Source organism: Anabrus simplex, chromosome 2 (assembly GCF_040414725.1).
Source record: "Anabrus simplex isolate iqAnaSimp1 chromosome 2, ASM4041472v1, whole genome shotgun sequence".
Lineage (NCBI taxonomy): Eukaryota > Metazoa > Arthropoda > Insecta > Orthoptera > Tettigoniidae > Anabrus > Anabrus simplex.
This window is the reverse complement of record NC_090266.1, coordinates 1122729453-1122754663: the sequence shown is the minus strand read 5'-3', so window position 1 is coordinate 1122754663 and position 25211 is coordinate 1122729453. Positions and strand designations below refer to the sequence as shown.

Below are 25211 nucleotides of genomic sequence, written 5' to 3'. Positions count from 1 at the left end.
CGGTCGGTCGGAGAGGTGAGAAATAGAAGGACCTCTGGTGCTGGAGCGGAGCCTTCGTAGAGTCTGGTTGCGCTGTACACTCCCGTCTTGCGGAGGTCGGAGAGGATGGTTTCTTCCGAGATGGAATGGTGGACGTCCAGCACAATACAGGTGAACATAGTCTATAGCCGACTTCCAACTAGGCGTCTGACCGATATGCTTGTTGGGTCGGCTGGGTGCGATGGTAAAGTTGTGACGTCACCCGGCCGAATTAAAAAATAATGAGGAGAAGGATTCGCCAGAGCTGTGTAATGTGTCATTGGGACATCGGAGGAGATAAATCATAACTTATGTATCGTCAGAAATAGGCGAGTGCTCGATAAAACATACCGTACTTAAAATGATAGAAGTATCGTCGTTATGTTAAGAAAACTGGCAAAATATTTCTCGCTTTCATTAACAAGAAACATAAATCCGGACAGACAAGTCAAGGAAGTAAACAGGTCAAAAAGAGGCAGGAAAGAAATTCTTTCCTGGCAGATATATGCATGGAGCGCCATCTGTCGGTCATCGGGTCAACTTAAATAATCAACTACCATTTCTGAGTTCAGTGAAGCCATTATTGGTAGAGATGCAGCTAATCAAGACCAATATGCTCCCATCCGTAGTTACAGTCACAGAGATCATAGTAATGGCTCGCTCTGTTTAGTATTAATAGAGGATGATTGCCCAGTTATACTTCCTCTTAAAACAGTAATCACCATCACCTTTTCATTACTTGTTTTTCGTTAGGTTCTGCCTCCACTTCAAACTCGGTTATTGCCGGAATGATCGACACCGACTGAGAGATCTTCACCCGGCGTTGACTTCCATGGCCTGTTACGTAACCACAACGTCACTCTGCCTGGAACACACATACTGATCGCCCACCTACGAACTTATATGCTGGGTGCCCGCGGGACAAAAATCCCAGCGTGATTCAGATTGGTCTACACATTTTCTTCGCTGGGAAAAGCACCATTACAAAATATCTTCTCCAGTGTTACGAACTCTAGCTGTCTTGAGTCTTTCTGAAGTCATTTAAGGACTTAATTGCAAAGATAGCCATGTAGAGAAAATCCTGGCGATTTTAATTTATAACGTGATAAATTTGCTGAGCCAAGGAGTCAACACTAGCATTGCGATTCGCGTAGTAGCATGGGCGCGTGATTCATTATGTTAATGTATGCATGTTAAGTAATGGCACCTGAGTTCATTACTTATTCACATGTGTGGAGCACGAGTTCGTATTATTTTCGGAAGGCTTACCATAAACCAATCGTCCAACTTCCTGTGAGAGAATGGAGGTAGGAAATTTTAATTTATCTGAGATGAGAGTGATAAGCTGATGACACCATTTGGATCACTTTTCATTCGATCATTTCAAAAGAATTCACTATTCGATTGCCTCATTCATTCGAATGGAGTTTCGAATGAATAGTCGAAGAAATAGTCCAATGGATAAATTAAACAAGTAAGCGAATTTTTTATATTCTATTACTCCATCACTACTGTATACCTACTCGGATTAGTATTTATAGTGTTGTACTTCGATCTTGGATACTAAATATCTATGACTTCGCTCATGACGCAACTCTCTCGCGATTTAAAGGCTAGCTATTATCACAGAACGTCTGATGACGAATTTTTAAATTCTGTTTTTAGAAACTCATCGATTAGGGAAAGTCACTTCACATTACAACACAGCGCAAAATCAGGCATTAAGCTTGTCGAATTATGGTTTTACTGAATGAATAACGGGAATTTTACTTTTCTTAGTGGAAATTCCGTCATTCCCATCCAAGAAATTGTAAATCATAGCTTGTATGCTTAATCCCGTGTCTTTGTACATTGTAACACAAAAGCTGCAATTTGTCACTTTTTCAAATGTGTAAATGTATGAAATCAAAATCATGTCTGTTAATATCGAGCGCAGTATAAATCAAACACTGATATTTAAGAAACATCGGTCTTCCTTGTGTGACAGTGTACTTTTTATACTGTACTCTAATCAACATTTCGCTATGCGATGAAAGCTTCGTAGTCACAATATAACGTCATTGCTCCTGCCCCGTGCCGAGTTTGTTCGCTCCCTCACTTGAGTGTGACATGTTTGGCACGTAAGCTGCAATCAAGCCAACCCGGCTGCACTAGGCTGGTTTCTACAGGCACCCAGCTGCGCATCTATGCTTTAGAGTAGAGATGGAAAAAGTAACAAAACAGCTATTTTTGAACCGTTCTGGAATCGGAATGAACAGTACGCCGGAACATCCTTTTTCAAAAGAACAATGTTCCATGTCGTCTGCACTCCAGCGAGATTGGTGTAGTAACATCCTGTTCCGAAAGAACAGTGTTCCGTACCGCCTGCACTCGGCGGGACTGGTCTAGCAGCACCCTGTTCCGGAAGAGCAGTGTTCCGTACCGCCTGCACTCGGCGGGATTGGTCTAGCAGCACCCTGTTCCGAAAGAAAATTGTTCCATATCGCTTGCACTCACCTGAATTGGTGCAAGATCGACTCCAGTGGTCTTGCTTGGTCTCGGTGTTTGAAAACCGCGCATGTTCCGCTGGTTGGCTGATTGTTCTGACTCCGGGCTACCCTGGTTTTGATATTCTTTTAAACTAGACATTGAATGTACTGGAGCCTCAAGGGAAGGGGAAGGGAGCCCACGAAATATGAAAGGCCCGCTTCTTAGTCGGCATTTTGACAGACAACGAATCCGCGGTAAGTATGCATGACACTGATTTTAAATCTTCGTTGGTATAAATCCTCGCTGCGTGAAACTATGTGCATCGTCAAAGCATTCTTTTACCGCGATACACTGATGTTTGTGTTGTGCTCTCCACTTTAATTTGTTCATTGAAAGTGTTAGAAATAGACTATTATACATACCGGTATAAAAACATGGCAATATCAATTTACCAAATATTATTGAACTAGGCCTACATGTTTAATATCTTCCAGTATCAGTACCTGCCTTCTTTTGCAGATAAAAAGCTTAGTTAATCTATAACTGTTAGGTTCTTCTATCTTTCGAAACAAATTTATGATTGAAAAATAAAACATTTAACAACAGATCAAACCTGAAAATTAGTTTAACTTAATTAAGGTGTTTCTTTCTCAGGGTTCATTAATATAATATTTGTTGCGATAAAACCATGGTTTAGCGTTTTCTAGGGACATTAACATTAAAGCATGAAACTAGCAGTGAGGAAAATTTTTTGAATTTGCATTTATGAGGTTCATTAATATTTTTTATTCCCCTGTGCCTAAACCTTTGACTGTTATTTTGGAACTGTTATTCAGAACATAGTATTTTTCCGGAACAGGAAAAACCGGAATTGTTCCAGAAAAAGAACAACTTCGCCCATCTCTACTTTAGAGTCTCAGGTCCAAAGACGAGAGTCCCGGGTTTGATCCCAGGCGAGTTCATATGGGATTTCTCAATAGGGCTAGCACGTAGTGACGGAAAAACATCCGGTTTTAGACTCCCAGCCAAATCCTAAACTGAACATAAGTGCTTTGCCGTCTTCTCACAAACGTGGAAAATGTATGCTATTCTTTGAACACAGTTCAGAATTTCTATGCACATACCTGCTGCACTGTTGACATTAACTACTCTTCCTTTGGACTCTCGCAGTAGTGGAAGCAATGCTCTCGTAACTCTCAGCTGGCCGTAAACATTTATATCAAATATCTTCTTTATGGAATCAATGCTGTGCCATTCAACTTCAGCAAATGCTGCGATGCCTGCGTTATTTACGACAGCCCATAAAACTGAAAAAGAATTTATCAACACATACATAAGATATTCTAATATATACATACATACATACATACATACATACATACATACATACATACATACTGTCCCCTTAAAATTTGGCCTATAACGAATATTTTATTATAAGTGGTAAATGGATGGTATCATTCTTTCGTTGAGTGTAATACGTTACAAGTTTATTCTGACCCAGTCGTGTCTTCGCGCAGAAAACCGGTTTGAACGGGTAGAGTAGACAGTGTATTGATTTTTCAATCGACCGGCTCGTCGTGGTCATGTGACCAGCCAGGAATTTCTCAAAGCCGCTCCAATTTATAGCACGTGGGAATGTTCTCGAAGTAATACTTTCTCGAATTATGAGAACCTATCAGGTGAAAGTACGATGTCAAATTACGAGGCAATGTAAGGCCACACCTCCAAGTGTAAATGCATAAGTACCTGTGCTTTGGGAAAATACGATCCCTGCTACTTCGACGTGTTTTGCTTCTACTTCGACGCTCTCTTATCTTCGCTTCTACTTTGATGTGATTTTCTATTGCGACGTTCTCCGAGTGAAGCAGATTTTCGAGGACAAGTTACGTATTATTCTACGATAATTTCCACGTGGTCGTGTGTGTGATCACATTCTAAAACTTTTGTGTCAGCTTCAGCTCTCATCGAGGCAAGAAAGAAGAGGACCTTTACATACTCAATTATCTACACCAGGATGTTTCACCCATCTTCTGAAAGAGCGATCTACGTGAATCTGGGGATCGACTTTGCTGTCAACATGCAGTGTTAAAAATGTAGGCACCATCTGACATGGGGGAGATGACCACTGGGCGCAGATTGCCATGTAAGCAGATCACCATGTGAGGAGATTCTTTCATCGACGGCGAGATCCAATTTCATCAAAAATTTAAGTACGTTCTTAAATAATGTCTATGTTCATCTTTGTAGAAGTAGTACGATCCTATTCATTGATGGTAGTATTTCTGTTAGATTAGAGCCTTTTGGCAATATTTCCATTCTTCTTTCTTAAGGGGTAATGATAGTGTTGTCACATTGTGTGTGAATGATTTGTTGGACTCTATTAGCGTAGTTATTCTGTGAATGTCTTCTAATATTGTTCTAAATGTCCCTCCGAATGCTGAGAATGTTATTTAAAAACCTAGACCTCTCCGATAAAAGATAATTTTATGTGAGATTAATTTCAAGTGAACTCGTGTGAGAAAAAATTACGTAGTACCTTATATGTTAAATTTTAGAGTATATTTCATATTACGCATTTCAATGGATTTATGCAAGGCAGTGCCATCAGTTTCTGTGATGAATTCAGATTTTTGGCAGAATTAATAATCAGCACTAATAACAAAGTTGAAGGCCGGATTAAACTGAAATTTAATGGTCATGAGTGGTAAATGTTATTTGCTATTATTGTGTTATGTTTGATGTGTGCTCTATTAGTGGATTATGAGCCTGGAATACGGCAGATCTTGAGGGATTTATTGTGAAATTTTATTTGGTTCATGTTTGTGGGTTACTGTAGTCACGTCCTAGTTCGTGAACCATGGGCAACGGCTGAGTGGCATAGTAAGTGGTCCTGAGAGTCGGGATACAAGTTGCTATGGAATGGGAGTGGGCATCTCGGACATATTCTGAGTCGTGGCCCTCCTTGTGCTCAGGCGGCTAGGACTACACAATTCACCGGTGGTCCATAACCCGTTAGAGGAGAGATCCTCACTTGGACTATGTGCAAGTAGGGCAGCATCCTGCTTCATGACTTTACCGAGCTCAGAACACTTTAAGCAAGCCTCGGACCTATGGGAGTAATGGAGTCCCACTCCCATTTGACAGGCGAGGGACTCCTTGGAAACAACTTGGCGAACGAAATGGAATTCGATGGGGAGCTATCAATATTAATGGGGCTTATGGAAGAAAGAAGGTAGAACTTGCTGAGTCAGCAAAGAGGATGCATCTGGATGTGCTAGGAGTAAGTGATATTCGGGTAAGGGGAGATAAGGAGGAAGAGATAGGAGATTATAAAGTGTACTTGACGGGTGTTAGAAAGGGAAGGGCAGAGTCTGGGGTAGGGCTCTTTATCAGGAATACCATTGCACGCCACATAGTTTCTGTTAGGCACGTAAGTGAGCGAATGATGTGGGTAGATTTGTCAGTGGGAGGAATTAGGACAAGAATTGTGTCCGTGTATTCACCATGTGAGGGTGCAGATGAGGATGAAGTTGACAAGTTTTATGAAGCATTGAGTGACATCGTGGTCAGGGTCAACAGCAAGGATAGAATAGTGCTAATGGGCGATTTCAATGCGAGAGTTGGGAATAGAACTGAAGGATACGAAAGGGTGATTGGTAAATGTGGGGAAGATATGGAAGCTAATGGGAATGGGAAGCGTTTGCTGGACTTCTGTGCTAGTATGGGTTTAGCTGTTACGAATACATTCTTCAACCATAAGGCTATTCACCGCTACACATGGGAGGCTAGGGGTACCAGATCCATAATAGACTATATCTTAACAGACTTTGAATTCAGGAAATCTTTTAGGAATGTACGAGTTTTTCGGGGATTTTTCGATGATACAGACCATTATCTGATCTGTAGTGAACTAAGTATCTCTAGGCCTAGAGTAGAGAAAGTGAAATCTGTCTGCAAACGAATATGAACTAAGTATCTCTCGGCCTAGAGTAGAGAAAGTGAAATCTGTCTGCAAACGAATAAGGGTAGAAAATCTCCAGGACGAGGAAATTAGACAGAAGTACATGGATATGATTAGTGAGAAGTTTCGAACAGTAGACAGTAAGCAGGTTCAGGATATAGAAAGTGAATGGGTGGCATACAGGGATGCTGTAGCAGAAACAGCAAGAGAATGCCTAGGAACAACTGTGTGTAAAGATGGGAAAAGGCGAACATCTTGGTGGAATGATGAAGTGAGAGCAGCCTGTAAACGTAAAAAGAAGGCTTATCAGAAATGGCTCCAAACAAGGGCCGAGGCAGACAGGGATTTGTACGTAGATGAAAGAAACAGAGCGAAACAAATATTTGTTGAATCCAAAAAGAAGTCGTGGGAAGATTTTGGTAATAACCTGGAAAGGCTAGGTCAAGCAGCAGGGAAACCTTTCTGGACAGTAATAAAGAATCTTAGGAAGGGAGGGAAAAAGGAAATGAACAGTGTTTTGAGTAATTCAGGTGAACTCATAACAGATCCCAGGGAATCACTGGAGAGGTGGAGGGAATATTTTGAACATCTTCTCAATGTAAAAGGAAATCATCATTGTGGTGTTGCAAACAGTCAAGCTCATGGGGAGGAGGAAAATGATGTTGGTGAAATTATGCTTGAGGAAGTGGAAAGGATAGTAAATAAACTCCATTGTCATAAGGCAGCAGGAATAGATGAAATTAGACCTGAAATGGTGAAGTATAGTGGGAAGGCAGGGATGAAATGGCTTCATAGAGTAGTCAAATTAGCGTGGAGTGTTGGTAAGGTACCTTCAGATTGGACAAAAGCAGTAATTGTACCTATCTATATGCAAGGGAACAGGATGGATTGCAACAACTATCGAGGTATCTCATTGATTAGTATACAAGGCAAAGTATTCACTGGCATCTTGGAAGGGAGGGTGCGATCAGTCGATGAGAGGAAGTTGGATGAAAACCAGTGTGGTTTCAGACCACAGCCAGGCTGTCAGGATCAGATTTTCAGTATGCGCCAGGTAATTGAAAAATGCTACGAGAGGAATGGGCAGTTGTGTTTATGTTTCGTAGATCTAGAGAAAGCATATGACAGGGTACCGAGGGAAAAGATGTTCACTATACTGGGGGACTATGGAATTAAAGGTAGATTATTGAAATCAATCAAATGCATTTATGTTGACAATTGGGCTTCAGTGAGAATTGATGGTAGAATGAGTTCTTGGTTCAGGGTACTTACAGGGGTTAGACAAAGCTGTAATCTTTCACCTTTGCTGTTTGTAGTTTACATGGATCATCTGCTGAAAGGTATAAAATGGCAGGGAGGGATTAAGTTAGGTGGAAATGTAGTAAGCAGTTTGGCTTATGCTGACGCCTTGGTCTTAATGGCAGACTGTGCCGAAAGCCTGCAGTCTAATATCTTGGAACTTGAAAATAGGTGCAATGAGTATGGTATGAAAATTAGTCTCTCGAAGGCTAAATTGATGTCAGTAGGTAAGAAATCCAAGAGAATTGAATGTCAGACTGGTGATACAAAGCTAGAATAGGTCGATAATTTCAAGTATTTAGGTTGTGTGTTCTCCCAGGATGGTAATATAGTAAGTGAGATTGAATCAAGGTGTAGTAAAGCTAATGCAGGGAGCTCGCAGTTGCGATCAGCAGTATTCTGTAAGAAGGAAGTCAGCTCCCAGACGAAACTATCTTTACATCGGTCTGTTTTCAGACCAACTTTGCTTTACGGGAGCGAAAGCTGGGTGGACTCAGGATATCTTATTCATAAGTTAGAAGTAACAGACATGAAAGTAGCAAGAATGATTGCTGGTACAAACAGGTGGGAACAATAGCAGGAGGGTACTCAGAATGAGGAGATAAAGGCTAATTTAGGAATGAACTCGATGGATGAAGCTGTACGCATAAACCGGCTTCGGTGGTGGGGTCATGTGAGGCGACTGGAGGAGGATAGGTTACCTAGGAGAATAATGGACTCTGCTATGGAGGGTAAGAGAAGTAGAGAGAGACCAAGACGACGATGGTTAGACTCGGTTTCTTACGATTTAAAGATAAGAGGTATAGAACTAAATGAGGCCACAACACTAGTTGCAAATCGAGGATTGTGGCGACGTTTAGTAAATTCTCAGAGGCTTGCAGACTGAACGCGAAAGGCATAACAGTCTATAATGAAAATGTATGTACGTATGTTTATTTGGTGAAGCATGTGTCTAGAGAAGCATGCCTTCTGTGAATTTGGAGCATGTGTTAAATAATGTGGGTGAGATTTAGGAGTAATAATAGTTCGTCGCGACTCGTGAAGCACATGTCCAATGACATTAACGTTTGACCAATATTTATGTGCGTAGTATTTGTCGACCATTTCTCCTGAATATTGAATCGCTGATTTTCTAGATGATCAACGTTGTGATAACTCTGCTATTTTTCTTTCCAGGAGATTGCCCAGATTCAATCACATTTCTATGACTGTTGAGTGGTACGATTTATCATATACCGTCATCTGAATATTCCACGTATAGTAAGATAAAAATCATAACTTACATTTAAGTTCCAGAATCCGATTTTAAAATATGTAAATAATAATCGTGTGTCATTTGTGTGAGTGTGGAATGAGTGCAGTAGCTTGTGATATTTTTCTGTAATTTTTTGAAATGTGGTTCTGACCTGGCCACGTGTTCATCATGTTATGCCCAGGTTATTTCAGCGTTGTTTGTGGTGACTTATTTTGATATAATTAATACCTTTAGTAAATTTTACTTGAATTTTACGTAAAGTTGACATTGACGTACTAGTCAAAAATGAATAGGTGCATATTATTTCGTAAATTGTATGAGCAAAGCACCAAAATTGTAAATCTTGTAAAATTCATTTTCAAGGCGTCGAGTTCATTAATGTTATAAATTATTCAAAGCAGTTTAGAAGGATTTTCGTGGAAATAATAATTGTTAACGTAATTAATTTTCTGAAGTCTTGAATAGATATGATTATATAGGATTGCGTTAATGGAAATATTTTCAAGAGTGTAGTGCAGTGGTATTCACGCCGGAAATTGGAAATAATATTAATGGAATTTATTCATGAAGAAGAAGGATAGTAATGTAATATTTCTGATAATATTTGCAAAGTTTAATGACGCCATTATCAATTAATTTTCTTCATTAATTTAAAATTTATGAATTTTCTTGTGCAATGGTAGATGCTATCGCGATAGCCTAGGATAGTTTAAGATAACATGGCTAGCTTACTGTTGTTTAATTTTGTAATTTACTGATAATCCAACCAGTGTTAGGAGGAGTTTCTCCCGCAATAATTTTTATTTTTATTAAAGCCAGATGTGGGCTAATTGTTATTTTATTTACATTGCAGTAAAATTCAGGCTTCGTTATGATTGGAGAAGGAAGTTGTAGTGTATCAGATAACCTTTCGAGAAGAAATCAGAACCAATATCAACAAGATTAAATTGTTAAATTTGGTTATTTTGTGTTATATGAAGTGCTAGTGTTAATAAATGTCAAACCTATTGTTTTAAGTGTTTGTTTTTCAATTATCGTCAGTCCTTAAGTCTTACCAGCCCTTTTAAAATAGGCAAAGCCTGACAGCGAACGGCCCACGACTGGGATTCTCGCTCTCCGTCTGAGCCGACCGGGAATAAAGGGGGCACGTATGAAAATGGCTTTATCCATTCGTGGGGCTCGAAGGCGCGAATTAAGGGCTACTTGATAGCTGTTAATTCGGCTTGTCAAACAAGGACTCGACCTTGCAGTGTCCAGTGATTTTGACATGAAAATGACGCGGCGACAATTTATTTTTTAAGATTGATTTCATGACATTTATTTAACCAAATATTTATGGCTAACATAGCACGTGTGTTAAGGTTAGAGCAGTGTTGTGTTGTTGATGATTAAAATAAAATCGTGATGAAAATTAGGAAATTTACGTTTATATACGATAATTTACGCTTAATTTAGGTAGAAAATTGACAATTGCTTTAAATTTAATCTTCTCTGAAGGTTGAAAACTTTGCTCATACTTTTCTGATGAACTGGATCTCCGAAAATCTGCGTTCCACACGTTACCTCCCTTATTGTTAGAACCGCCGCTTACGTAATAAATCATTGTGATGGAAGAGCTTCAGTGCTTTTAATGGATATGGACCGCAGAAACCAGGAGGCTATTGCAAGTCTACAAGCTAGTGTAGAACAAAAACTGAGTGAAAATCAGGCTACTTTGAAAAAAGAGCTTAGTGAAAATCAGGCCAGTTTGAAACAAGACATTAACGACACTCTTAGTGAAAATCAGCTAGTTTGAAACAGTAACTTAGTGAAAATCAGGCTAGGTTGAAACAAGAACTGAGTGAAAATCAGGCTAGTTTGAAACAGGAACTTAGAACAAATCAAGCTAGTTTTGAACAAAAATTTAATGAAGATTAGATTAGGTTTGAAGAGAAACTCGCTAGTACCTTAGAGAAAGTGCAAACCCGGACTGACGAAAACATCGGGAAACTCCATGCGGACGTTAAACTGTTTAATGGAAAATTGGCTTCTGTTCAGAGTGAACTAGTGGCAGTTAAACAGAAGTTTGCTAACCTGAAGAGCGAAACAAAGGGAAGCATCACTAAATCGATGTCGGCCATGTCAAACGAATTTAGTGAGAGGTTGCCATATGTACAGCAAGATATTATGCGAAGTCTCGACAAGTACAAGGACGAGGTCGAGGAGAATTTCCAAAACATTGAGGATAAAATAGATGACAATATTTCAGACCTCGCGGCATCTAAGTCCGCGTAGGCGAGGAAATTCAATGGAATTTACGATGTAGTGAAACAGGTGGAAAAGGAGATATCGCTGAAATCAGAGTAGCACCAACTACCAACACTGAGCGTCTAGATTATTTTTATGAGGCATTAGGAGCTAATCAGGAAGACCTCAAGAAATCGAGAAGGTTAAAGCAGACTCAAAAACCGATGCTGAGGACTGCAGAAGAGAACTCGCCGGGGGAATCCAATATCTCGTACAGGAAATGAAAGTGCTCAAACTACAGAGCGAGAGTACCAGTCTAGTCACGGCTTCGCTCCTTGAAAAACAAAACTTGTTGGAAAAATGGATGTCCGGAGAGGTTAAACCATCAACTCCCATAATAAATCCAGGACTGAATACAGTTAACCCTGTAATCCATGTATCAATTATGATAATAAAAATTCCAACCAGCTAAATTCCACAGGCCAAACTCAGATCGTGAACATAATCAGGCTTCACGAGGACCAACCAAAGAAATTTAATAATATCAAAGGAATCACTCCTGAAAGTTTATAAGTGAATTACAGGATTACTTCCGAGACGCCAAGATTCCGCCAGAACGTCAATTACGCGTAACAGCGTTACCTGGAGAATTCAGTACATACTTCGTTCACAGCGTTCAAATTTTCCTTTGACGATTTCGAGGATTTCAAATGGGCATTCCTCGAAAAGTACTGGAATCAGATGTTCAAAACAACCTCAAAACCGAGTTATAGCTCAAAAGTACGCTTCTCTGATTTCTTTTCCAGTCAGCTTAGAAAGCTCAGAGAATTAGATGCCCCTTCATCTGAGCCAGAAGTGGTGAAGGTTATTATCACACAACTGCCAGCTGATATCCAAAGAATAATGATTGCATCGGACGTACAAACTGCCATAGCTGAGGCGATACACAGGCAGTTAGATATGCCGTCTAAGGAAACGACCAGACCCAGTAGGAGACCTGAGCAACAGGTACTTCAGATAACAGCGACAGGACAGGAAGAAAGGATACCAAACAATCAGGGGAGAACATGGAAGAGGGATCCCCAAGGAAGAAGTTCACCGAAGGACCGATCACCTGCATTGAGACTAAGAAATGGACGAAATTGGGAATTTTCCCACAGAAACAATAGAAGAATTCCGTACGATAACCACCAACGAGAATGGAGGAGAGATCCGAACTTTCGCCAAACAAGGGAGAGAAGGGATTGGTGACAGGAAGAAAGAGAAAAATACCCTAAGGAACTACAGAAGTCCGCGCATGAAAAGGGCAAATGGAAACGCGCAATCCACGAGCAAGACACCAACCTCGATACTGTAGGAGATGAAAGCATGCAATACAAGGAGGCGAAACGGCGCGAAAGAAGAGGCAGTCACAGCAGTGATGGGCACAACGAGGTGCTATTAAAAAACCCTGCACGAACCAGTAAAAGGTAGCCTGAATTCTTGAGTTTCTACCTTCAATGGATGTCAGGAGTGAGCAATTGTACAAATAGACTCTTGGATGACTAAGTCTGAAGACCTTTTGGAGGAAAATGAAGATCTAAACCACAAATCTTCAAACACATTGCCTATAATTTCGGCCAGGATCTGTAACGTGAATGTTAAATGTTTAGTAGACACAGGTTCAACTATCAGTGTTATTTCTACTTCATTCTTAAATGACCTTAAGTACAGGCATGAAATACCAATTATGCCTGTGTCACATGTAAAAATTAAGGGAATCATTCCGGATAAGACCGTATCATGTAAACAACAGACGTTTCTTGACTTAGAGATCGGAAATACCCAATTTTACATGCATTTTAGCCATGTCTAACATAAAATTCAACATTATCCTTGGGGTTGATTTTCTGTCGTCATACCAAGCGACCATTGACGTGAATACCAACCAGATCCAGTTTAGAAAGATAGACATATCTGAAGTTTCATTACTTAACCTTTCAGGTGCAGATGACCCATGCTTTTTTCACATGGAAGACGCATTATCACCGGGGGATGCGAAGACCAGGAGGCCGTAGAAGAGATTCAGATGGCCATGGATAACATACTAGAAGAGGGCGAAGGAAATGCGCATCCATTTGACCTCATTCACATCAAGGTCAAACAAGCTTTAGGGTCAGAACAGGAGCAGGATCAAACTCCGAAATTTACTACAAAATATAAGGATCTTTTTGATTCTAAACCAGGCAGGATCCCTGACATTAAGTACTCACTTTTGGTAACAGATTGGCTACCATTTAAAAAGAAGCCATGCCGTATCCCAGAAAAATTATTGAAGAAATGGAACGGGATGGCATTATCATGAAAGCCAGCACGCCTTTCATAAATTCTTTGGTCGTGGTATCCATGCCCGATGGTTCCCTACGCGTATGTTTGGACGCCCGTGTCGTCAATGAAAAGCTTATTCCATAGAACGATCAGGCTCCAACAATAAAAGACATAATTCAGAAATTTAGAGGGGTGAAACTCTTCTCATCTGTACATTTCACATCATCCTACTATCATATACTGCTTGAAGAGAAATCCAGATCGCTCACAGGATTTATGTATGACAAGCAGACGTATATTTCCTGCAGATTATTATTTGGTCTACGTTATGCTGGTGCAGCGCTTATTCGAGCACTCGAGAGATGTCTGACAGAAGGGAAAACGAGCTTCACCACTAGATACATTGATACAACGGAGACCCCAGACGAACACCTGGTTAAACTCGAAAAATTGCTTGACAGTCTCACGGGCTGGATTAACTTGCCGAAATCTCACTTCTGTAAACCTGAAATTTTATTTCCGGGACATGTCATCGATGGTACTGGGATAAAGCTTTACCCACTCAAAATTGAAGCCATCAGCAAGTTTCCGAAACTCATTCGGGTAAAACAGGTACGGCAAATTTTAGGCATGTCTCAGTTCTTCTCGAATCACTGCCCACAGTACAGCCAAACAGTCGCACAGAAAAGATATCGTTGGCACTGGAATGCTGAGTGTGACCAGGCGTTCTTAAAAACCAAAGAAATGCTTCTAAATAACATTAAATTGGTGTATCCTGACTTCAAGAAACCGTTTATCCTACAAACGGATGCATCTGGCATCGGCATCGGAGCTGTTTTGTTTCAAGAGGAAGCTGAGAATCCTGAAAAGAAACCTATTTGGCATTTGTCAGTCGAAGACTCCGTAAACATGAAAAGCACTACTCTGTCACCGAACTAGAGATGTTATCCATTGTATATGAGTTGAAGTTTTGGCAGAAACAAATTTATGGATTTCCTATCATTGTTATGACTGATCATCGAGCTCTAACATTTATCATGAAGACCACTATGGCTTAAGAACCTGTATCCCGATGGAGTCTCTTTGTACAGCAGTTTAATCTTCAATTAGCACACTGTTTCGGGAAAAACAACTTATTAGCTGATTGCTTAAGCCACAACCCCAACGCCAAGACTCTGGATGTTAACCAAGTTGAACTAATTCAAGAAGATCACGAATTTCTGCGTAAGCTTGGTTATCTCAGGCAAGCTCAGAGGCGAGATCAATTGTTGAGACCCATAATAAATTTTCTAGAAGATAAACTCAAACCTGGAGAACCTGGATAGCAGAAGATTAAAAGACAAGCTGAAAAGTACCAATATTTAGATGACATCTTGTTTATATTTGTAGATTCTAAAAAAATCCAAATTAAAGCTGTAATCCCAATAAAATTACAGGAACCACTCATTTGGCATACCCACCGAATTACAGGTTATGGCGGTATGGAAAAAACAATAGCCGCTATTCAAGAAAAATTAATGTGGGAAGGACTTAAAATTCTTTTCAGGAATGTAGTTAGAACGTGTGACATCTGCCAGAGAGTAAAACCTAGTTCTCATCTGCTACAACAGAACCCAATTCCAATAAAATCTTCAGGCCCGAGACAATTATATGCCATAGATTTTTTCGGCCAAATTCCAACGTCAAAAAGGGATAACCGTCATATCGTTGTTTCCATTGACGTGTTTTCAAAATACACTGACTGACATAGCAAATGCAACACCAAGGAGGAGTGGTTCGAAAGGGATGAAAGTTGGCGAAAAAATAGAGACGGCACGGAAGAATAATTGATGTTTATTTCAAAACGATATGCAGGTTACACAATGCGCACGGCATCGACTCAGTAGGATGTAGGACCACCGCGAGCGGCGATGCACGCAGAAACACGTCGAGGTACAGAGTCAATAAGAGTGCGGATGGTGTCCTGAGGGATGGTTCTCCATTCTCTGTCAACCATTTGCCACAGTTGGTCGTCCGTACGAGGCTGGGGCAGAGTTTGCAAACGGCGTCCAATGAGATCCCACACGTGTTCGATTGGTGAGAGATCCGGGAGTACGCTGGCCACGGAAGCATCTGTACACCTCGTAGAGCCTGTTGGGAGATGCGAGCAGTGTGTGGGCGGGCATTATCCTGCTGAAACAGAGCATTGGGCAGCCCCTGAAGGTACGGGAGTGCCACCGGCCGCAGCACATGCTGCACGTAGCGGTGGGCATTTAACGTGCCTTGAATACGCACTAGAGGTGACGTGGAATCATACGCAATAGCGCCCCAAACCATGATGCCGCGTTGTCTAGCGGTAGGGCGCTCCACAGTTACTGCCGGATTTGACCTTTCTCCACGCCGACGCCACACTCGTCTGCGGTGACTATCACTGACAGAACAGAAGCGTGACTCATCGGAGAACACGACGTTCCGCCATTCCCTCATCCAAGTCGCTCTAGCCCGGCACCATGCCAGGCGTGCACGTCTATGCTGTGGAGTCAATGGTAGTCTTCTGAGTGGACGCCGGGAGTGCAGGCCTCCTTCAACCAATCGACGGGAAATTGTTCTGGTCGATATTGGAACAGCCAGGGTGTCTTGCACATGCTGAAGAATGGCGGCTGACGTGGCGTGCGGGGCTGCCACCGCTTGGCGGCGGATGCGCCGATCCTCGCGTGCTGACGTCACTCGGGCTGCGCCTGGACCCCTCGCACGTGCCACATGTCCCTGCGCCAACCATCTTCGCCACAGGCGCTGCACCGTGGACACATCCCTATGGGTATCGGCTGCGATTTGACGAAGCGACCAACCTGCCCTTCTCAGCCCGATCACCATACCCCTCGTAAAGTCGTCTGTCTGCTGGAAATGCCTCCGTTGACGGCGGCCTGGCATTCTTAGCTATACACGTGTCCTGTGGCACACGACAACACGTTCTACAATGACTGTCGGCTGAGAAATCACGGTACGAAGTGGGCCATTCGCCAACGCCGTGTCCCATTTATCGTTCGCTACGTGCGCAGCACAGCGGCGCATTTCACATCATGAGCATACCTCAGTGACGTCAGTCTACCCTGCAATTGGCATAAAGTTCTGACCACTCCTTCTTGGTGTTGCATTTGCTCTGTCAGTCAGTGTATGTCACCCTGTACTCCATCCAAAAGCAAATTTTAAATCTATACTCCGGAGGATTACTCGTAATATTATTCCTCATATGGGTAAGCCTAACGCCTTGTTAACAGACCATGGATACCAATTTACTTCTGTCGAATTTCAGCAGACCATAGTTCAGTTAGAGATCAAACGTGTCCTTAATTCCGTGCGACACCCGTCCAGTAACCCAGCTGAGAGAGTCATGCAAGAGCTCGCTAAATTTTGTCGTATATTTTGTGGCGAGACACATTGGAAATGCGTAGACGTACTGCCTATTACGATGGACAGCTCAAATAATACTATTCATGAAGCCACATCTCAAATTCCATCTGTCGTTCACTCTGATAAATACCCTGTGAGACCATGGGACAATATTATTCAATGTCCAGGGACACATAAGCCCACCTTGAAAGAAAATATAGAGCAGGCTACTAGGTCACTCCAGGATCACGCTGAGAGACGTCAAAGAAGGGTAAAAGATAAGAAATTTCATCGACCGTTGAGATTACATGAGTGCATCTTGCTTAAGAATCCGGCTGTATCTGAACCCACTAGCAAGATCTACGTAAAATTTGCACCACTTTTCGTTGGGCCATATAAAATTATTAAAGTCTTTGTAAATAACGCCTACAGAATTCAGAGTTTGCATAAGAATTATGAAGCCAATCACAACGCGGCTAATTTTAAAGTTTATTATCAACCGAGACAGGCAAAAGCTATTCAAGTTAACGTCATCTCAGACGAAGAATATTCATCGAGGGAGGAAAATAAAGACCCGACTCACCATCATGTAGCAACGCAAGTGGACATTCCTGAAGAAACATGTAAGGAGGGCCAAGATCTACAGGCCACTTTAGTAGGAAAACTCCGTATGCTATGTACTGCTGTTGAAGTGGATAATACCAGGCTACGTGCGGAACAAGCTCGTCTGTTACAAGAAAAATATATTGTGAATCCTAGTCAGTGAATGCAAATTTTCACGGAACATTCTTATGTTGAAATAGTGTAAATTATGATTTAATCTGCCAACTAAATCATTTCCAACCATGGGAGATGATGTCCCCTTCAAATTTGGCCTATAACGAATATTTTATTATACGAGGGCTGAGACGAAAGTCATGGCAAATATTTTTTTTTGAAGATACCAGTCCGGTTGGAAAATGTGACATATACAGACAAAGGGCAAGGTGTTAACTACATGTGTGGACAATGAACAGCACTGAAATATCGTAACGCACTAATTTATCACGGTAGTATACAGGGGAATGTGGCCTTCCCGGTGCAAAAGACTGACAACGCAGTACACGTGAAGTTGACATGACAAACCTGGGCCTAAAGACCCTCGAAGTAGTCCCCTGCTACTGACACCACACGCTGCCAACTATGTGGGAGGCGCGAATACTATCTGCCTCAGCATTTGCCTCACCATGTGTGAATCGGGTCACCTGTTGGCGCACAGCATTAACAATGTCCTCTCGTGTTGCGAATCGCCTACCACGTAGTGGTTCCTTAATCTTTCGAGTGAGATCAAAGTTACAGGGCGAAATGTAGGGAGAGTACGGTGGGTGCTCCAATTCTTCCCATCCCGAACGTCGCAGTAGCTGCTCTACACACTCTGCTTTATGTGGTTTTGCATTGTCGTGCAGGATCATTGCACTGTCCACAAGATCCGGACGTTTCTCCAGGCGCCACGCCGTACCTGTCGCACCAGGAAGTCCCTGTAATACTGTGCGGTCACTGTTCTGCTATGTGGGACAAAGTGGCAAACAACGACACCTCTGACATCATACGCGACGATCACCATCAATTTGACTGGGGAAGGATTCTGACGGATCTTTTGCCTCCTTGGTGATCCAGCATGCCACCACTCCGCGGACTGATGTTTCAGTTCTGGTTCGTATGGCCTGGCCCAAAATTCATCGATGCGATTATTCATGACAAGAATTGATCGCTGTCCTGTTGCCAGAGTGCAAGGTGGTCGGAGCATATTACATAGCGCACCCACCTTTGAACTTCCGTCAGTGCATGTGGTACCCACCGCGATGCGATTTTGCGCAGTTGCAGCTCATTACGCAATATCCTGTGGACGGTGCGTTTATCGATGCCACTTGCCTTCTCTAACTCCAGTAGCGTCCATCTTCTGTCTTCATCCAGGAGCTGCTCGATGACGGCACGTGCCACGTTGGTCCGCACACCGACAGGTCGTCCCGAACGTTGCTCATCACTGGTTGACACACGTCCTTGCTGAAACTTTCCTACCCACCGTGCTACTAAACGATATGGTAGGGCATTATTCCCAAGCGCTTCCACTAATCCACTGTGACATTCCATCGCATTTCTCCCTCGTGGAATGGCTATTTTGATGTAAGCGCGCTGTTCATCACGGATTACGTCCATCTCGCTCGACACTCACCAACTGACTGATTTCACAGCCCTCGCTGCGCTACTACCAGCTATCACAGAGCCATCTGTTGTTCTGCATACACGCTATGCCTGCAGAACTTCCACACGACACATATACGTTTGTGATCCGTTCACATATCTACGAGAAAAAAAATAATTTTCATGACTTTTGCCCCAGCCGTCGTAGCTTGTGCGCGCCAATCACATCAATAGTAGTAGTATTAGAATTTTTTTTTTATCTTTGCTAGCACGACCTAGTGTTTACAGTGCACTATGTCGTCTGGTATGGGCTAGAGTAATGGTGTTACTTTCATTGATCTTTCTCTGTCTTATACTTGGCTTTGACAATATGAAAGTGACTGACGTATGAGCGATGCTAGTAATGCCATTCCTTCCGCAGCCAGTCCCTGCTATGAATGGTGTGAAAATGTTGCTCATAGGGTCAGTTGGTGCATGCATTTCAGTGGGCTTGGGAGAATGATATGTAATAGCAACTTCTGGCTCGGTGAGGAAAGCAACGCGAAACTATCTCACTCCTCATTTCTCTAGTACGCCTCTTCAGTGATGCTTATGCCATCTATGAAAGCTGGTGGTGGAGCTGTTGAGGATCCAACGAGCCTTAGGGCTGAAGACAGAACATACACACATGCATAAGGAAGTATATATATCCTCTCTTTCTATCGTTCCGCTGACTTGGAGTTGCCCTTCTGTCAGTGATTACAGCGTTATCGTTATACAATTAAGTAATCACGTGTTCGATTCCCGGGATTATAAGATGGTGAGTATAGGCTGTTGTGTTGTTTTTAAATTCTAATATGAAGTTGCAGAAAATCGTATTGTCTTGCGTCATTTTATCTGCATAGTAGTAGTGATTATTTATTTTATAGGAAGTACATCAATTCCTCTCCCCCTGGAATCTAAGTTCGAATCCTATTTTGTTTTCTTTCTCTATAGTGTTTGCGATAAGAGAACAGGGTTTGAATCCATGTTCTGTCTATTGTAACTAAATCAGTGTTTGAAATCCATACAGATTTTTTTCTGTTGCATGTGTTTGAATCCCGCAAAAAGTCTATTTCCTTAGGCCAAAGATTTTTCATAGTATTCCCTGAGAAGTAGTAAAATCATTTTATCTGCAGTGATTAAGAAGTACGTTGGATAGAGATATGCAACATTTGTAATTCCATGTGTGCACGCGCTGATTGCATAGAAGTGCGTTTTATCAACAGAGAGATTAATCTCATAATGCAGAGTTCGCATCTCATAATGATTTGTGTCATAAGTTTTTCTATTCTAAACACTAAACCGTCCCTAAAATGAAGGTAAGTTAACAATATACATTTACGATCCCTCTCGCAGCTCATTTTATCTGCATAATAGTAGTGATTATTGATTTAAAAGGAAGTACACTTCTACTCCTCTACCTTGTAAACAAAGTTTCAATCCCATAAATTTTTTGTAGTGTTAGAATAGGATTGAATGCGTAATTTTTCTCCTTAACACAATATGATGTAGGATAAAGGTATCCCCTGCTAAGTAGTAAAATCATTTTATCTGTACAGTAGTGTGATTTTTTATTCTGTTACGGTAACTAAACAGATTTTTTTCTGTTGCATGTGCTCGAATCCCGCAAAATCGATCTCCTTTGGACAAAGGTATCCTCTGTTAAGTAGTAACTAAAATCATTTTATCTGCAGTGATTAAGAAGAAGTATGTCGGATAGAGATATGCAGCATTTGCAATTCCATGTGTGCGCGCTGATTGCATAGAAGTGCGATTGTATCAACGGAGAAATTAATCTTATAATGCTTTGCGTTGTAAGTTTTTCTGTTCTGAACACTAATAGCCAACATGTTTTGTTTTGTTTTGTTCTACAATAAATTCTAGTGTGTGCAGATTGTAACTTGTCTTGACGAATAGAGACATACAGCACAGTAGCGTTAAAAGTTTTTCTGTTCTAAACACTAATAGTCAACATTTTTTGTATTGTCGGATGGAGACATACAGCATTAGATTATTCTACAATCAACTCTAGTGTGTGCTAATTGTAACAAAATTGAACCTGTTTTGTCCTTTCGAATAGAAACATACAGCACAGTAGCGATAAATGTTTTCTGTTTAATAGTCAACATGTTTTGTCCTGTCGGATAAAGACATACAGCATGTCAATTCTATATTTTTGCAATTGCATTCTGTAACTAGATTGAACCTGTTTTTTCTTGTCGGATTCAGAATTTGTTTATCGTACAATATTTTTGCATACTGATTGTAATCAACAAAGTATTACCTTCTCCTTACCGCCTCCTCCTCCTACCGCTCCCTCCTCAATCGGAAAACTTATGCGACGAGGACAACGCTACATAAAGTAAGTACATTTGTTTGTGATGTGACGTTCAATTCAGGAAGGCATCTGTCCATAGGAGGAGAGATTGAGCTAACCTCAGTAACTGTAAGGAGGAGTGCTTTTGCCCTTTTGCCACGAAGTGCCCTTTTGCCAGGAGGAGGAGCCCTTTTGCCAGAAAGAGGAGCCCTTTTCCCCTTTTGCCAGGAGGAAGAGCCCTTTTGCCATACAGATAAAAAGGAGACCTTTTGCCCTTTTGTTAGGAGGAGGTGCCCTTTTGCCAAACGGATAAGGAGCCCTTTTGCCAGGAAGAGGGTCCCTTTTGTCCTTTTGCTCTACGGATGAGGAAGAGGTATCCTTTTTGCCCATTTGCCCTTTTGCTAGAAGGAGGAGCCCTTTTGCTCTTTTTCTATATGGATGAGGAGGAGGAAGGGAAGGGGCGGCTGTGTCCCTTTGGAGGAGGAAGAGGCCATAAGAGCCTATGTATAGCCGCCATCTTGCGCAGTAGACCCTGGGCTAGCTTTCTCCTTAAGAGTCTGTGTATAGCCGCTATCTTGCGCAGGCACCCTTAAGCCGTCTTCTAAGAGCTTATGTATAGCCGCCATCTTGCACAGTAACAACTGACCCCGGTTCTAGGAGTTAGTCTCATAAGAGCCTGTGTATAGCGTCATTTTGTGCAATCGCCCATGCCCATCATCTTTCCCCACAACAGCCCGTGTATAGCCGCCATCTTGTGCAATCGCACATAAACGTCATCTTTCTCTATAAGAGTCTATGTATAGCCACCATCTTGCGCAATCGCCCATGACCGTTATCTTACTCCATAAAGAGCCTGTGTATAGCCGCCATCTTGTGAGAGCTCCCCTAGGCCGTCTCATAAGAGCCTGTGTATAGCCGCCATATTGCGCAGTAGGCCCCTCGGCTAGCTTACTCCATAAAATCCTGTGTATAGCCACCATCTTGCGCAGTAAGCCCCTGCGCCAGCTTTCTGCTTAAGAGCCTGGGTATAGCCGCCATCTTACGCAGTAGCCTCTAAGCTAGCTTTCTCCATATAAGCATGCGTATAGCCGCCATCTTACGCAGTAGACCCCTGGGCCAGCTTTCTCCATAAGAGCCTGTGTACAGCCGCCATCTTGCGCAAGCGCCCTTAAGCAATCTCATAAGAGCGTATGTATAGCCGCCATCTTACGCAAGCGCCCCTAGGCCATCCCATAAGGAGCTGTGTATAGCCGCCATCTTGTGCAATTGGCGTCGTGAAGGGCATCTTGTCGTAAAACTAAGGACATCCCCTTCAAGATGGCGGATGTGAGGTTAGGCTCGCTCTCTTAGGCGTCGGGAACGGCAACTAGCCGTTAATGTGAGGTTAGGCCCCTAAAGATGGCGACTGTGAGGTTAAGCTCACTCTCTTATGCAAAATCCGCAAATCGCCATTGGCCTCCTGCTATACTAGGGGTCAACGACCGCGGAGACGGAACCGGCCTAGGTACACCACCAGGGGTCAATGACCTCGGGTTAATGACCGTGGAGTCGGAACCGGCCTAGGTACTCTACTAGGGGCCAATGACCTCGGGTGCTGATTCAGCAGTAAAGTGCTGACGCTGTGGGGTTGAACTCTTACTGCTCTACTATTTCTGCAAGGAATGTTATAGTGATTTGGGATATCATAATAGGAAAGAGACACACAGAGAAAGTGGCTGCTTGGTTTGGGTCACGTAGCTATCAGCTTTCATTCTGAAGATAGTGGGTTTGAACCCTACTCTCCGACAGCCCTGAAGATGTCCCTCCGTGGTTTCCCATTTTCACACCAGGCAAATGAAATGAAATGCCGTGTGGCCTCTGCAGAGACCTTGTGCAGGTCTTTTGATTTGACGCTCGTAGGCGACCTGCGCGTCGCGATGAGGATGAAATTATGATGAAGACGGCACATACACCTAGCCCCTGTGCCAGGGGAATTAATCACTTTTGGTTGAAATCCCCGACCCTACCGGGAATCGAACCCGGGAACCCTGTGACCAAAGGCCAGCACGCTAACCACTTAGCCATGGAGCCGGACACCAGGCAAAAGCTTGATTAAGTCCACGACAGCTTCCTTTCAGTTCCTAGACCTTTCCTGTCCCATCGTTGCTATAAAAACTGTCTGTGTTCGTGCGACATAAAAACAATATTTGAAAGAAAACGAACATGGGTAAAAGCCATGAGAGCACCTTGAGAGTTGCCTCACGAGAATCCTCCAGTTAGCTCCCAGCGAATTAACAGACAGACCATTGCCGGTTTCTTGTTAGTCCTTGGCACAAAAATACTCTGGTATAAGTAACATGTATACAGTCCAGGCCTTTGGCTAAATGGTTAACGTAGCGACCCTCCTTTCAGTGTGCCTTGAGTTCAATTCCCCGTGCGGCCATAGATTTTAGTTGTGTCTGAATAATTTAATTGGTGTTTTTGTTCGCCTTAATAGAACGCCACAGAAACACGCAATGACGAATACATCCTTCCTCATAGTGTTAGCGGCAGGAAGGCATTCACCCGTAAAACTGGGCCAAATCCACATGAAGCCAGACTCTGAAGGTCAAAAGGAGAATTTCGGAAAACTGCTTGACAATGAGACTTTTTTTAATTTGTTAAGTGATTGCCAGATGTGATATTCTGACCATTGCCGGCCTCGCCGTCCAGGGTTGGACTCGTGGCCACTTCAGGGGTATTTTAATGTTGAACACATTTCATAGCAGACAAAGTGCTAAAATTAAGCAATTTCCTCAATTGTGCCGAACATTGAAGGGCTAAATGGCCCGGAGAGGTTTCAAATTGTGAGTCTTGGATAGCTCTAGCAAGAAAAAAATATAAAGTAATAAAATATAGGGGAGAGAGGGACAATGGGACGCTCCCCTATAAATCCCCTCCCCTTGTAGCAAGCATTCTATAATCTTCTTCAATCTAATGGGGTGAACAATCTTTCTAACAATTTTAACAAAACTAATAAACCGGCAAGGACTGGGCGATAGGTTTCTTCAGAAGAAATCAAGAACTCAGTCTGTGGAAACCCGAAGCAACTACGTAAGCAGAATTTTATAATTTAATAAAGCAGAAGTTAACAGAATTTATCATGGACCCATGGCTAATTTGGAGATAACAGATTATCAGTGTTATCTCCAGATACGAGCCTACTTCAGCCGACAAGCGATGATTAATAACGTGATGAAGTTTTAGGAGAATTGATTTCTCCTACGAGCAATGTGAAGTACCTCCAAATCAGGAAGATGTCAAACAGGACCTCCTACACAGTGATTTAAAAGGCACGAATAAAAAGGTAATACTTTATTACATAAAATCTGCCGTAAGCCTCATTTTTTAAGCTGCCATAACAAGAACAATAATAATAGTGAAATACGGCCTATTTTCAGATAGTAGTCTGGTTGTTAAATGTCGGCACCTTATTGCATAAAGTATTCTAACTACTGATAAGGTACGGAAATGAAACAGGCTGGTCTATCCTATCCGTTTATTTACTAAAATACATGAAATTGAAACGGATTAATTAACAAATTAAAAATCATAAATCATCGTTTACCGTACAATCTCATTTACTTATTTGTTACTTAAATATACTCGTATTTCGTATTATCCATCCTGCTGCCGTTCTCTCTGTTGTTTTACACATGTGTTCAAACATGCCTCTAAAAGTAAGCTGTGGAAGCTAACATTAATTCCTAACGTAATAAACAAATACACCTGGTCTTCACAGGTGAACTATATACAAGTGACACGCT

At 42.1% G+C, this 25211-nt stretch overlaps 1 protein-coding gene across 1 annotated transcript in view; it reads right to left on the bottom strand.

Moving 5' to 3' along the window:
- The window catches only part of LOC136863803 (17-beta-hydroxysteroid dehydrogenase type 6-like), a 176023-nt gene that overhangs the window by 42189 nt on the left and 108623 nt on the right, over positions 1 to 25211 (bottom strand). Inside the window, exon 4 of the mRNA XM_067140142.2 lies at positions 3612 to 3794. Within this exon, the coding sequence (XP_066996243.2) occupies positions 3612 to 3794 (183 nt within the window). The remainder of the gene's footprint in view (positions 1 to 3611; positions 3795 to 25211) is intronic.